Below are 13732 nucleotides of genomic sequence, written 5' to 3'. Positions count from 1 at the left end.
TCCTTGCTAGGTACTAAAATCTGGCAAAGACAACCTCAGAGAAACAACACGTATATTACACAACGCTGTTGTTTATAAAACATTAAGCCACAATGCAGAAACTGTAAATAAAGAAATAAATCCTCCTTTACTGATTCCAAGGGGATAAAAAGAGGTAAGTAGCAGAAAGGTGCTGCTAATCAAATGCAATTGATTAACTGATCACTAGCAGGTGGGAGTACTTCTATGAAAGCAGACATTTTGGCAGTTTGTTGCTCTAGAAACATTTGAAGTGTGTATTGACATAATGCGGGGAGGGAGGGAAATACATCAGCAGTGATTGCGGCTTGTCAAACTGGGAAGGCTTAGAAGGCCATTTTCAAACAATTTGTAGTCCATCATTTTACAATGAGAGAAGGATTACTCACAGGCAGAGATCACTGAAGACACAGGTCTGTCTTCCTAAGCAATTTCACCCCAAGGTTAGACTACAATGCTCAGAGAAACTAGGAGGAAAAAGACAACTACATCTCAGCTTACTAATGACAGTACAATTAGATGAAGACTGAACAAGTAAGGCTTGTTTAAAGGGGATCCAGGCCTGTTTTACCCAATGAGAACATGACCAACACAGCTTAGGTTTGCAAAACTGTTTCTGAGTAAAGTCAAAAACTTCTGGAACTTTTTTTTTTTTTTTTTAATTTTATTTTTTTACAAACAAGATCAAAGTGGAGCTGTTCGGCCATAATGCAAAACAACACATCTGGGAAATTTCAGGACAAACACCTCATACGAACTCTTAATCAGGGTGGTGTAAAAGATGATGATTTTGGCTCATTGGACCAGTACACCTTGCAGACATTGGGTCGATCATTAACTCCCCTGTATACCAAAGTATTCCAGAGTCAAATATTAGGCCATCTCTCTGACTGCTGAAACCTGACTGAAAATGGATCACACAACAGGAAAATAATCCCAAGAACAGAAAATATATAAAAGCAGAAGGACTGAAAAAGAAAAGAACCAAAGTGTTGCAGTGGCCTTAACAGAGCTATAAATAAATACGTGCCTGCAAAGGTGGGTCCACAAGCTATTAAATAAGGTGCACTAAGGCTTCTCACGCGGTTTCTGCCTTTTAGCATAGTTTGGTCAAAGATATAATGGCAGGATGAGATATGTAATGTGTTGTTGTTTACCTAGGGTAGTATTTATCTTATTATAATACCTGGCAAGGATCAGTTCATGTGTCGTTATTTCCTTATATGTAAAACCTTATAGCTGAACAGAGGGAGTACCTTCCTTGTCAAAAGACTATAAGTGCTGAGATCGTATACTGTACACGCCTTGGACTACTAGCTATCACATGCTTTAAGTATTTTTTTAAATAGAGACCAATGATGTCAGATTTTTTTAAAAGTATTTTTTCTATATTTTGGTTAGAACATTTTTTCCTGATAAACTTACAAACCCAGCTGAAGGTTGACACAGATGTGATGCTTTTCTGATAGGAATCTTTATCAAACTATGTTGCAGGAGGTTTATTAAAACTATTTTAAATGCATGCAGACTGTCCTGCTCCATGAATGAGTATTTGCAGAGCAGATGGAGCCCAAGCAGCTATTTTCAAATGCACTTGATTTTTCTGGGCAAGGTCTCACTGGTGTCATGCAGAGTGAAGGAGTCCAAAACATGCATGAATGTAAACTGAGAGGGATACTGGGCAACAGGTGATGATGAAAAGAAAAACATGTACAGATGAAACTCAAAAAATAAGAAGATTGCACAAAACTTAACTTATTCAACCTAAGAAGGTAAACTAATATTTTATATAGACTCATTACATGCAAAGTGAGATATTCTAAGCATTTATTTGTTATAATTTTGATGATCATGGCTTACAGTTTATGAAAACCCAAAAAATCAAAATCTCAGATAATTAGAATATTACATGAAATCAATAAATAAAAAAAGATATTGAATACAGAAAGTCTGACCAACTGATGAGTATAGTCATGCCTATGAACTCTACTTGGTGTCATGGAAGACCAGGAAGCTTCAACAGCGGCCTCCAGCTCTTCTGCACTGCTCAGTCTCATGTGTCTCAGATTTTCTATGGGGTTCAGGTCAGGTGAGTTTGCTGGCCAATCAAGTACACTAATCCCTTGGTCACTGAACCAGGTTTTTGGTTCTTTTGGCAGTGTGAACAGGTGCCAAGTCCTGCTGGAAAATAAAGTCAGCATCTCCAAAAAGCTTTTCTGCTGAAGGAAGCATGAAGTGCTCTAAAACCTCCTGGTAGATGCTGTGTTGATTCTGATCTTAATGAAGCACAGTGGACCAACAGCAGCAGATGGCATGGCTCCTCAAACCAACATAGACTGTGGAAACTTCACGCTGTACCAGTGTCCTGGATTGTTGCCTCTCCATTCTTCCTCCAGACTCTGGGACCTTGATTTAAATATGAGATGCAAAATTTGCTCTCATCAGAAAAGGGAACTTGGACCAGTGCTCACCAGACCAGTTATTTTTTTCTTTAGCTCAGGTAAGACGCTTCTGACGTGTTGTGTTCAGGAGCGGCGTGACAAGAGGAACACCACATTTTGAAGCCCATGTTTAGGAGCTGTCTGTGTGCGGTGGCTCTGGAAGCACTAACTCCAGCCTCAGTCCACTCCTTGTGAAGCTCCCACATTTTTGAATGGCCTGATGATCCTCTCCAGGCTGCTGGTTGTTCACCTTTTTCTTCCACACTTTCCCCTTCCATTCAACTTTTTATTGATGTGCTTTGATGTAGCTCTTTGAGAGCATCCAGCTTCTTTTGCAATTACTTTTTGAGGCTTTCCCTCCTTGTGGAGGGTATCAATGTTGGTTTTCTGCACAACTGTCAGGTCTGCAACCTTCCCCATGATTGTGAATTCTACTGAAAAATACTGAGAGACCATTTAAATGCTCAGGAGTCCTTTGCAGGTGTTTTGGATTAATTAGCTGATTAGAGTGTGGCACCTTTTCACACTATTCTATTACATTCTATTAAACTGAATCACACTATTTTCTGAGATTCTGATTTTTGGGTTTTCAAAAACTGTAAGCCATAATCATCATGATTATAACAAATAAATGCTTGAAATATCTCACTTTGCATATAATGAGTTTATATAATATTTTAGTTCACTTTAAGTTGAATTACTGAAATAAATTAAGTTTTGTAGAATTTACTAGTTTTTTTTAGTTTCACTGGTACAACATACAGAAACTTGCATATCTGGCTCTTTTAGAGTCTGGACCAAATGTGTTACATTTCAATGTCAAGTATCATCACAGGTGGCTCTCCTCATCAAACCAGTCCTTCAATCTCACACCTGCTGTGTAGATATCGACAGTAATGACAGAAAATTTCATGACAGAGTATGTAGATTACACATTAAAGTTTGACTTAGGCTAAAAACCCCTTTACAAAGTTCATTAAAGTTGTACAGGCTTTCATGTTCCACGCCCTCTCTAACGACAATGAGCAGACTGCAGTGATATACCATTTAGAGTGAAAGGTACAACATTTCTGTATTCAACAATAGTTGGTTTTAAAGTAAAAACAACTATTCATAAAGTTTATACTCTGAGAAGTGTGTGACTTTCTGAAGACAGCTTTTGCCCAGGAATGTCAGAGCTACCAAAGTCATCAAAACAAAAGGAAAATAAACACTAATGACGTCTGTGTCTTTCATGTAGATCCAAATACGCACGCCAAAAGCAAATCAACTCCACCACAAGCATCAGGCTGTACCATGCAAATCAACCACAGAGTATGACAACAGAGGACTGACCAAATATTTACAAAAAGTCAGCACAAAGACACTATTCGGTTCCTGCGTGAGAATTCAAAAACCCTGTTCTGAGTTTCTCGAAGTTGTTTTGGTCCAATCTTCCAATGTGAAACTTTTTATTATTGAAACACCCTGTGAAATTTGCTATATTTCAGGTTACACACAGTGTAAATTTTCTAATGAATTTCTGGTGTTTTAATAGGTTCATATTCATTTTTAACTACAAGGTGAACTGGACTTTGGAATTGGCATGACTACAAGTTTCCTTCAGAAATTAACTAGAAAAACAAAATATCAGCTGACTGACACAAGTCATCTGGTCTAATTAAGTCTGTACATACAGGAAGCTAAGGGTTGTTTTTTTCTTTTCTTTTCCTGGTCTAGACCTGGTCTAGACATAGACCGGTTACGTGTATTCATGTTGGCTCCCCTTAACAAATCAAAGTGTCGTGTTGCAGAGTAAGAAAAAGTGACAAATGCACATTAATTAATAGCAAATAAAGAACTTATAAGAAATGGTGATTAAGAGCTCTAGGGAAAGAAAAATAAAGAGCAAATGCTGATGTACAGTCTCCACCTAGTGGACGTAGTCTCTATTTACAGTTTCCAAAGACCCTGTTGAAGGGCAGCATGTAATGAAAGAGTTATTCCAGGAAACTGGAGACATAAAATGACAAAGCAGTTAGTGGTCTCACCTCCTGGACTGAGAGCGACGGTCATCCTCACCACTGCCTGACTCCTGCAGAGGAAGACATATAAATATTTATTCAGTTCTTCACATCAGCCTGGTCCCTGCAGCTAGCATTTCAGAAGAACTTGGCCATATTGACCAAAGAGATTGGAATGACTATTTCCATCACATGCTGTGTGAGACTCAATTAATCTTAAATGAAAGGATTGCTTAACTGGCTGGCAGCTACAGTAGGGTGTTAACATGAAGCTTTTCATCTGTGACTTCAGTCACAAATCAGTGAGGCTCAGAGCAGAGACCAGGAATAAGGCCAAAACAGACTGAGCGTCCCCACCACCCTGCACCCCACACCACCCTCCATCTCTCGTTCTCCAATATGCAATCATCCTCCCCCACCACTGCAACCAACACATTTTGACACACACACATACACGCATGCATGCATGCCCAGTTTTAATCCCAGCCTGTCTCTGTAATCCTTCCAAAACTCAGAACTTTCTCTTTGGCATCAATCTGTCAATCCTGACGGCCAGACAGACCAAAGTAGGCGTGCAAAACAGACACATTCACTGGGAATGGGCACGCCCAAATTCAGGATAATAACGATACCAACGGTAGTGGTGATGCATAATAATAAAGATGATAATGGGAGCTAGATGTGGTAGGTCAGATCAGGGGGAGCATCTGAGTTTTCATCTGTTCCAGTGCCTGCTGCTACCGATGAAATTAGGGCCTGGAGAGACGGCTGGCTGAATGATGCACTCTTTGCACATTAACAACCTGAATTCAAGACAGAATACTGTGACATGGGAGAAATTGGAGTCCATGCAGAGAGGCTTTCTGCACAAACACACACACCTAAGAAAATGCTTCATGTTGCAGATTTCAAAGGCATTTGTAACACCAGTATACAACGACACCTCTACAGAGCACTCATAAATAGCCGATGGGGTAGGAGATATATACTTTTTATAAGTGTTTATAAAAATATGCCATTATATTGCTGGTCACAGCTAGGTACACGGTGCTCTCCATGGGTAACATGCTGCACATGGATGTGTTGGGTGTGGTCATATAGCTAGTCAGATCAAGAGATTCAAACTGCTGCTAGGCAGATGATTACACTATACATTATCACTGTAGGAAGACTGTGCATCACAATGCAAAGTGATAATTATGTTAGATGGATTAGTGTTGGGTTAGTTGTTTAGAACTTAAAAAATGATTAAAAAGCAGCAGACAACCAAAGAAAAGGTTATCATATAAACTGAAGTGCCTGATACGTTCCACCTCAGGATCTCATGAGTGTTCATCTTTGTTCCACCAATACACTGCTTTGCTATGTTGTGTCCCTTTCCCCAGGTTTCTGCCCCGTCTTCCTTCTCAGCAGCAGACATCTCATAAGAGTACTCACATGGCTGCTTCAAATCAGAAATGGGTCTCATGACAAGCAGCTGGTAACCTCAGCATGGAATCCGTTCACTGCCTCATAGCCACAATTTTGCTGTTATTTGAGTCACAGAATTCCCTTTAAATAAAAATGCATCAGTGTATTGTTTCATTCATTTGTAACAGACTGGGCAAGGTTTTATTGGATATCCCTAAATGCAATAAAGACATGTGCTGCAGGTTTAACAATGGCCATAATGATGTAAATAATTCACTTTTGAGACTTTTGTCTGTTTTCCATACCACCAGATTCATTATGCAACCCTTCCCTGCTATACATGCCTTAGTTAGAAATGTTCTTATTCGATTTACAAAAGCTACTTGACAGCTCATGTGATTTTACATCAGACTGCCTCAGATACCTGCAGAACACTGCTGTGTATTGAACTGCATGTGGCTTAACTCTGCATGTTGCATTGATTAGAAGTCAGGATCTTCAACCATAAGATAACGTGCTTCAGATGAAAAGTCTGCCAGGCTAGCCAGCATTAGTTCCTTTAATTGTCACTTAACACTTAACATCAGAGTCAGGGGTGAAGGCATGGAGGTCTTATCTATGGCAGCCACACCACCAGCCCTGCTTCCAACTGTGTCAGGAGCTTGGGGCTAGATTGTCAAAGTGGATAACTGGACAGTCCTACAGACTCCCATAGGGTCTGACAAGCCTGCCACACTAACCTGCTTTCCAGACAGCCACTTTCCCTCACTAACCAAGCCAACTTGAAGTGGTGGTGTTATCATGAATGTAAATATGGAAGGTAGTGGTTCTTATCCCATGTTTATAATCACATAACAAATATGAACAGCAGCGTCGATACGTATATTAGGTTGAAGCTATTATTATGAACATTTATTTCTATATGCTATTTATTAAACATTCGTTTTGTTGCATATAATGCTGGAGCTAACCGGTCTGCTCTAAGACGACTTCTAGATAAGGAAGCGAGTTAGCAAACATAAGCTGTAAATGCTAACATTATATAGCTAAATAACCTAACCAAAACTTTATCATAAAAATAAATGTTTTATCTTTTTAAAAAAAGTAAGTTCTCTGCTCAAACCTGATAAAGTTGAAAGGCAAACCTCTTTCCGTCAACGAGACTGTGAGAGGTTACTTTTTGGTTACAGTATAATGCTAACAGCTAGTCAAGTTAGCCACCCATGTACATGTACCCTGAGCACTAGGAACCAGGGCTAACGGGTGGGTTTTCCTGTGATAAACTGAGCCAAAATGTCAAACGAGTTCAGATATACTTACAGACACACAGGGACTGGAGGTGGTACTCGGTGTCGGCGACCGTTGAACGGTGACCAGCGCCATGCCGGCTGCTGCTGCTCAGTCTCCGGTCACCTCGGAGAATGAAACACCGGGATACCGGACATTCTTTTAGGCAGTATGAGGAGCACCCGAGGTTATTTCTCTGGAGGCTGCTTAAGTTCCTGGCTGGTGTCAATTACTGTAGAATACCCATCCATATCCGGTCTTTAGTCTTTCAACAAAAGAAATTATAATCAGGAAAACGTTGTTTTTAACTAACAAATGAAAACTTTAGTTAAGAACTACCGTGACACTAAAATTGCTATTAATTTGAGGTTTAAACAATTAGGTTATATTCTATCATATCGAAGACTATTTAAAACTTCAGTTTATATCGTCTTCTTTAGAAGAAATAATTTTGATCTTTTATTGTATGGTAAATCTAAAGATTTCCGGTTTTTTATTGCCTAACTACAGCTAGCTTAATAAATTACAAGTCCTCGCCTGTATTACGCGCCTGCGCAATCGTAGCCAGCTGTCAAACGTGGTACTATGTTTTAAATGCTCGCACTCCATTCATTCTGGCGCCACGATCCATTGATCTATTAAAGTGAAATTAACAAAGGATCAATACTGAAAGGTGAAAAGCGACTCTGTAGCTAGAGTGCGTTTGTGTTAACATGTGTGTGTGTCTGTGTGTGTGTGTGTGTATGTGTGTATGTGTGTGTGTGTAGTCAGGTTTTAGACACGGACACAAACTAGCATAAATAATGCATGCGCTCATCTCTGTTCCTACACAGGACATGGCCAGCTGCACAAGAAGACCTGACCTCAGATCATTCCAGTCAGTCTGCTCACCTCTTCTGGGAGATGGTGGAGGAGCAGGGGTGTGAATGCAGAGGGGGAGGTGTGGATAAAGGATGATAGTGAAAGGAGAGTCACAAGAGGGTCAGGGAGAGAAAAGGAGGTGAAAGATGCATGGAGATAACAAGGCCTCATATCTTCAAGAGCGTTGAAAACCTTGTCATGAAGTGTCAAATCAAAAGAACTGCAAATACCACCCCCATCCCATTTTATGGTCACTGCCTTTTATTAAGAGAGCATAAATATTCCAGAGTTGGCTGCAGACAGACGGAGGTCTCCTTTATTCATTCTCTTCATTGCATTAACTGGGTCATTGCATCCTCTTCCAGCTCTACTCTTCAGTCCTCCCAAATGCCCCTTCCCTTCCTCCTACTTTGATTGATTCTCAGACGAAAATGCAACAGCGTTAAATGGAATCTGATTCTTAGGAGGTGCATAGATGGCAACGATTATTGCACACACAGAGGAAAGAGAAAGATGGAGAAGCAAGAAATTGAGAAAACAGAAAGCAGAGATGAAAATAGGAAAAAGATGATATAAAAAAACGGAAATAAAGGGGGGCAGAATGATTGATGACTTCTTCTTCTCATCCTCCCCCAACATATCTAAACCCAACAGCGTGGGTGTAGCCCATTAGGTCTTCACACTGTGTGTGAAAGCCAGCTGTGCTCATGAATATTTACTTTTGATTGTATGGTAATATAACACTAAAATGGAGACTAATCGTGTCCCTGATAAAAGTCACACACTTGCCTTTTTGGCTTATAGCACAATTTAAAATAAACTTATCAGTGATGACAAACGAAATGAAGACAGAATCAAAGAAAAGAACAAATAAACAGATCCTCTGCTGACAGGTAACCACAGCACAGAGAAAAGTGAGTGTGTTGGATGATTCTTCTCCAAGGAGTCAGTCAAGATAGAAACAATGGAGCTAAAGAAAATCCTCCTAGTAATTAAAACTCTGCTCTTCACAAGAGAGCGGATCACAAGCCAATGTATGTGTGTGTGAGAGGTTGGCTGTATGGTTATGGAAAAAAGTAAAAGAAACAAACAAGTCACATCAAATTATTAAATAAATGCCAAAAAGGAGTTAACATAACCCATTCTGCAGATAAACATCCTTTTATTTATCCCTCCCTGTTCTTATCTGATTATATTAAAGACACTATACAAATGTTATAATGATGATGACCACAATCCTCTTCATCCTTCTCCTGTTTTGGAGCTCCAGTCCACCTCCACCCAGTGGCAAGCTCTTGTCAAGGCAGGCGAGTCAATCCTTAAGTCATGATACCTTTTAAAACCAACAGGGGGGGATATGACCACATTGAAAACCATAGCAGAATAGAGGGTTGATCAAAATTGCAGCTATATGATGAAAAAAGAAAAAAAGAAAGAAGAAATCAAACAAATGCTGGCCTGAGAATAATCACACATACAGCATGATGCTGTTCACACAACGCACTGCTTCCATGTTTTATGGCTCTAGATTAATTTAATAGAAATTTAATTTGTAGGCTTAATGTGAGCTTGATGTGAGCAGTCAAGGCAAAGATAGTTGTGTGTGCTCATATTACATAGTCATGTTATCATCCACAGCTTGCACATTTATTTCACCACTGTAAAAAAAAAAAAAATCTTTTATATCTCACTAGTTTATATCACTTCATTTGTTATTGCAGTGCTTCTATTAAAAAAATTGGGATAATTTGTACTAACTGTTTTCTATATATCCACTCCATCCAATTCAGGAGGATATTTTTTTTGTGCATGCAAAAGTATTTTAATAATTTAAATGGAAACATTATGGACCTATGAAGATTAGTCCAAGTTGGAGAAATGAAACTGTAAACAAAGAATTTATTAGAAAAGTTGGAAAGAAAAAAAAATGTAAAAGTAGTGCATTCATGACTTTTAAATCCCTAAATTTTAATCTAGAGCCTCCAATTATTACTATTGGTTCTATAAAATCCACCTTTGTGTAACAAATGGTGTCACATGATCTCAGTCTGCAACACTATGCAGTAAATGGCGCCACTAATTATTTCTCCATACAGGTTGGGGACAAAGTTCTGGAGAAGTACTGTTTAGAATGATGTTATGAAATACTATATATCCCCAGAAGGACCACTGAATTCATTTCTAGAAAATGGAATTGCACCCCGCAAAGACCTGCCAAGAAAAGGTAGAATATTTCATCTCAAAGACCAGGAATCAGTCAGAGAGGACACAGGAAGGGGGAAAGCAGATCAAACTGTGAAGCTGTGCGATCAACAAAGATGGTCTTTCCTCGCTTAAAGAGAAAACAAAAGGTATGTTTTGAGGCTTTGGAGAAGTCTCCAAAGTCTATAGATTAACCTAAAGATAAACTTTTTAACTTTCAAAGAAAACAGCATGCAGCACAAACCCATTATTCCGAGAACACCATAATCGCAGTAAAGCCCGGGTGTGGCAGCAGCTAGGTCTGGGAAATGGCTCAGAATGAAAGGAATAATGGATGGTGCTGAAAACGGCTAAAAAAATCTAAGATCTTTGACTGGAGACTCAGCTTTCAGCATGACACTGACTGCAAGCACACAGCTGAAGCTGTGCTAAACTGGTACAAAACAAATAACTGAAATGTCTGAGAAAGTTTTTGTTAAAGCCCAAAACTGCAAGAGTTTTCTGCTCTGGTCTCTCTTCTTCTACTACTACTCTTCTACTTCTTTTCTTAAAAAGTCAAGATATTTTGTACCTTCAAAGTGGTCACGATCACATGATGACCCCAAACCAGAAACATCCATTTAAATTTAAACATGTAAAGCAATAAAACATGAGAAAAGTCTAAGGGTGTAAAAACACAAGGTACTTATTAAATACAGATTAGACACAAGAAATAACACCGTAGAAAAAGGCTGAGAGTAATCGTGCTCACATATCAGATGTCTGAGTTGAAAATAACTCCAACAATAATACATATGATGTCATTTCTAAAAAGTTCAGTCCAATATTTTACCAAAGTAAAGATGTAAAAAAATAAATAAATAAAAGAAAATCAGAAAACTAAAAACAGGGTGGGGTATCAGAACTTTGTTTTATCTTGTTTAATTTTCTATTAATCATGTAATGAGCCTTCACATCTAACTCCTGTCTCTGTATATAAAACCATATTTAAAGCAGATCCAACTCCATCTCAACACTGACATGCCTCCAATTCAGTTAAATGCTTAGGAAATAATAATCTACAGTAATTAACAATGTTATAATGTTATATATGAATTAGGAGATAGTTCTCTACCATATATATTAATATATACATATATATATATATATATATATATATATATATATATATATATATATACATATATATATATATATGGTCCCAGGACATCCTGGACGAAGAAATGTAATAACTCAGGGGGATCTTTCTTGATAAATAAAGGGCTAATTGGAAATTGGACAAATAATTATATTATTTTCTAAGCAGTAAAATGTGTTGTTCTTACATGTTGTCATTTTTCACAAGATCATATTAGTTTTAGTTTGCTCACTTAACTATACTCACAACTTTTCATGTGCAAAGAGATCTTTTCTTTTTTGTTTATTTATACCAATCAGTTTCTGTTTTCATTAAATTATTGAATTGATTTAGGAAGAAACAATTGAGAGGAAAAAAAAATCTTACAGCACAGCTCATGTATAAAATCTTCCGTGCCTTTAGAGTCCTGGCATTGAAATCCAAAGATCCAAAGAAAAGAAATTATTAGACACAGATGTAGGTGAGAAACCTAATTTCCACTGAGTCTGATAAATAAATAAATAAATAAATAAACAGTTTTGCAAGCCACCGTATATTTGATCTAAACCTGATGCCATGAAACTTTGTTTTTCACCGTAAACAGGCAACACACATATAGTCTCAGATTTACGTAGCTTCAGTTATTTAATGATGTACATACTAAATGGAACCAGTGCGTTTCAGTGTCGATAAAGCATCATTTACCCTGTTTTCTCGTTTTCATGATGTCCTCACCTATAATGTCAAGAAAACAAATGATGCTGCTCTCAGTGTATCTTGGCAACAACTATATGAACTGCAAAGACATAGGAGAGGCAATCAATGGAGAAAAGAGTGAGAGTGTCTCTGAAAGAGAGGAGGGTCTACTCTGCAGAGATAAGATGGTATTCTCCCTTCGTGCAAAATGAGTTCATTAGGCGAGGGAGAAACCGTCATTGGAGGGAACCAAGGTTTCTGTGTGATAAAGGGTGGGAGCGACAGATGGGAGGTAAAAAAAAAGAGTTTCATTTCCTGTTCTTCAGAGGAAGCGACAGTATCAGGGAATCAGCCGAGGAGCTGGGTAGAGGGACAAAATAGAAAGAGAGGGAGAGGACAGATGGAGCAAGTTAGAGGTAAATGCCAGGATTTTTCTGTCAGAACGAAAAGGGTGACCCTGTGGATCACTGTCAAAAATATTTATAAGGACTACAGAGGGGAGGCAGACTGAAACAGAGTTGAAAGATATGTCAAACTCGGCTGCTGTATCAAAAGTGGAAAAGTCAAAGAAGAAGAGTGTGAGGGTTATTGTGGTGCAAATACGGTATGATCCAGTGATGGAGTGCTACAAACTGACAGCCACCACATGCATGTGAGCAGAAGAGCAGGTTCAAGGAAGCACGCACCAACATGAGGACTGGGCTGACGTGCCCAGATGAATATGAGAAAGAAGAAAATAAGAAGATATGAGAGCTGGGAAAGACATGAAATGAGCTGGAGGTCCTGATAGACACCTGATAGGGAGAGAGGCTGGCAGACAGGCAGCTGGGCAGATGCTGAGATGACAGGTACAGCAGCGGTGGAGGGATACGCTGGCTGTGCTGCACTGTTTAATATAGATCTGCAGCGATAAAGCAAGACAGAGAACACAGGATGTGTCCATTAGTCAGGGGGATGGGAGTTCAGAGGAAATTGCCACAATAAAGCACACACACTCACATGTATGAGGGAGGCCCCTTGTACACAACTCATGCAATTAAAGCACAAAATGCATATCATTTCAAAGTTTCTTTTCCCTTCTTTAGGACATTCAGTGCATTAGTTCTAGCTACATGTGTCATAAGATTACAGCTTATAGATGATGAACTGAAGATCATCCTCCTTGGTGAATACGTGTGAGGCCACATGCAAACATGAGACTATTTGCTGGAACTGCCGATTGCAGATTTCAATGACAGGATTAATCAGTGATGACAAGGAACCATCATGTTGTGCACAGATGTACACTCAGACACACAATTTGGCAAAGAATCCACAATGATTGTCATGACAGGTTGAAGCAGCCAGGATTTAGAGAGAAGCAGATGAGTTCCGCTCCGATGAAGCCTTTGATCATCACGTCAGCTCTCGTCGTTGTGTCACTTAACTTTTATGCACATTTTCCAAATCATAACAGACGATACAGGATGTTTAATTTGTTAGTGTGCTGGGATTGTCTTGACATGATGATTGTAGATGTAATGTGCCAAAACTGAGTTTCATTAGCCCATCATGAGGGGTTTATGGTGACAGTAAGCCAGTTCAGTTAGGATGAGAAAGTTTTTTCATAGTCGGCTTTTTAAATCTGGGAATATATTAAGAAATGTATTGTGTTGGTCAGCATAATTTTTCAAGCACAGAGTATATATATAAATTAT

At 38.8% G+C, this 13732-nt stretch overlaps 1 protein-coding gene across 1 annotated transcript in view; it reads right to left on the bottom strand.

The window, feature by feature from the left end:
- Positions 1–7367, bottom strand: part of ssh2a (slingshot protein phosphatase 2a) — a 32023-nt gene extending 24656 nt beyond the window's left edge. Inside the window, exons 1-2 of the mRNA XM_041993914.1 lie at positions 7193–7367; positions 4490–4533 (exon numbers count right to left, since the gene is read on the bottom strand). Of these exons, the coding sequence (XP_041849848.1) occupies positions 4490–4533; positions 7193–7255 (107 nt within the window). The 5' untranslated portion in view covers positions 7256–7367. The remainder of the gene's footprint in view (positions 1–4489; positions 4534–7192) is intronic.
- Between the last annotated feature and the right edge of the window lie 6365 nt (positions 7368–13732).

Source organism: Melanotaenia boesemani, chromosome 9, assembly GCF_017639745.1.
Source record: "Melanotaenia boesemani isolate fMelBoe1 chromosome 9, fMelBoe1.pri, whole genome shotgun sequence".
NCBI lineage: Eukaryota > Metazoa > Chordata > Actinopteri > Atheriniformes > Melanotaeniidae > Melanotaenia > Melanotaenia boesemani.
Note: the sequence above shows the minus strand (reverse complement) of the source record. Positions and strands in the feature narration are given on the sequence as shown.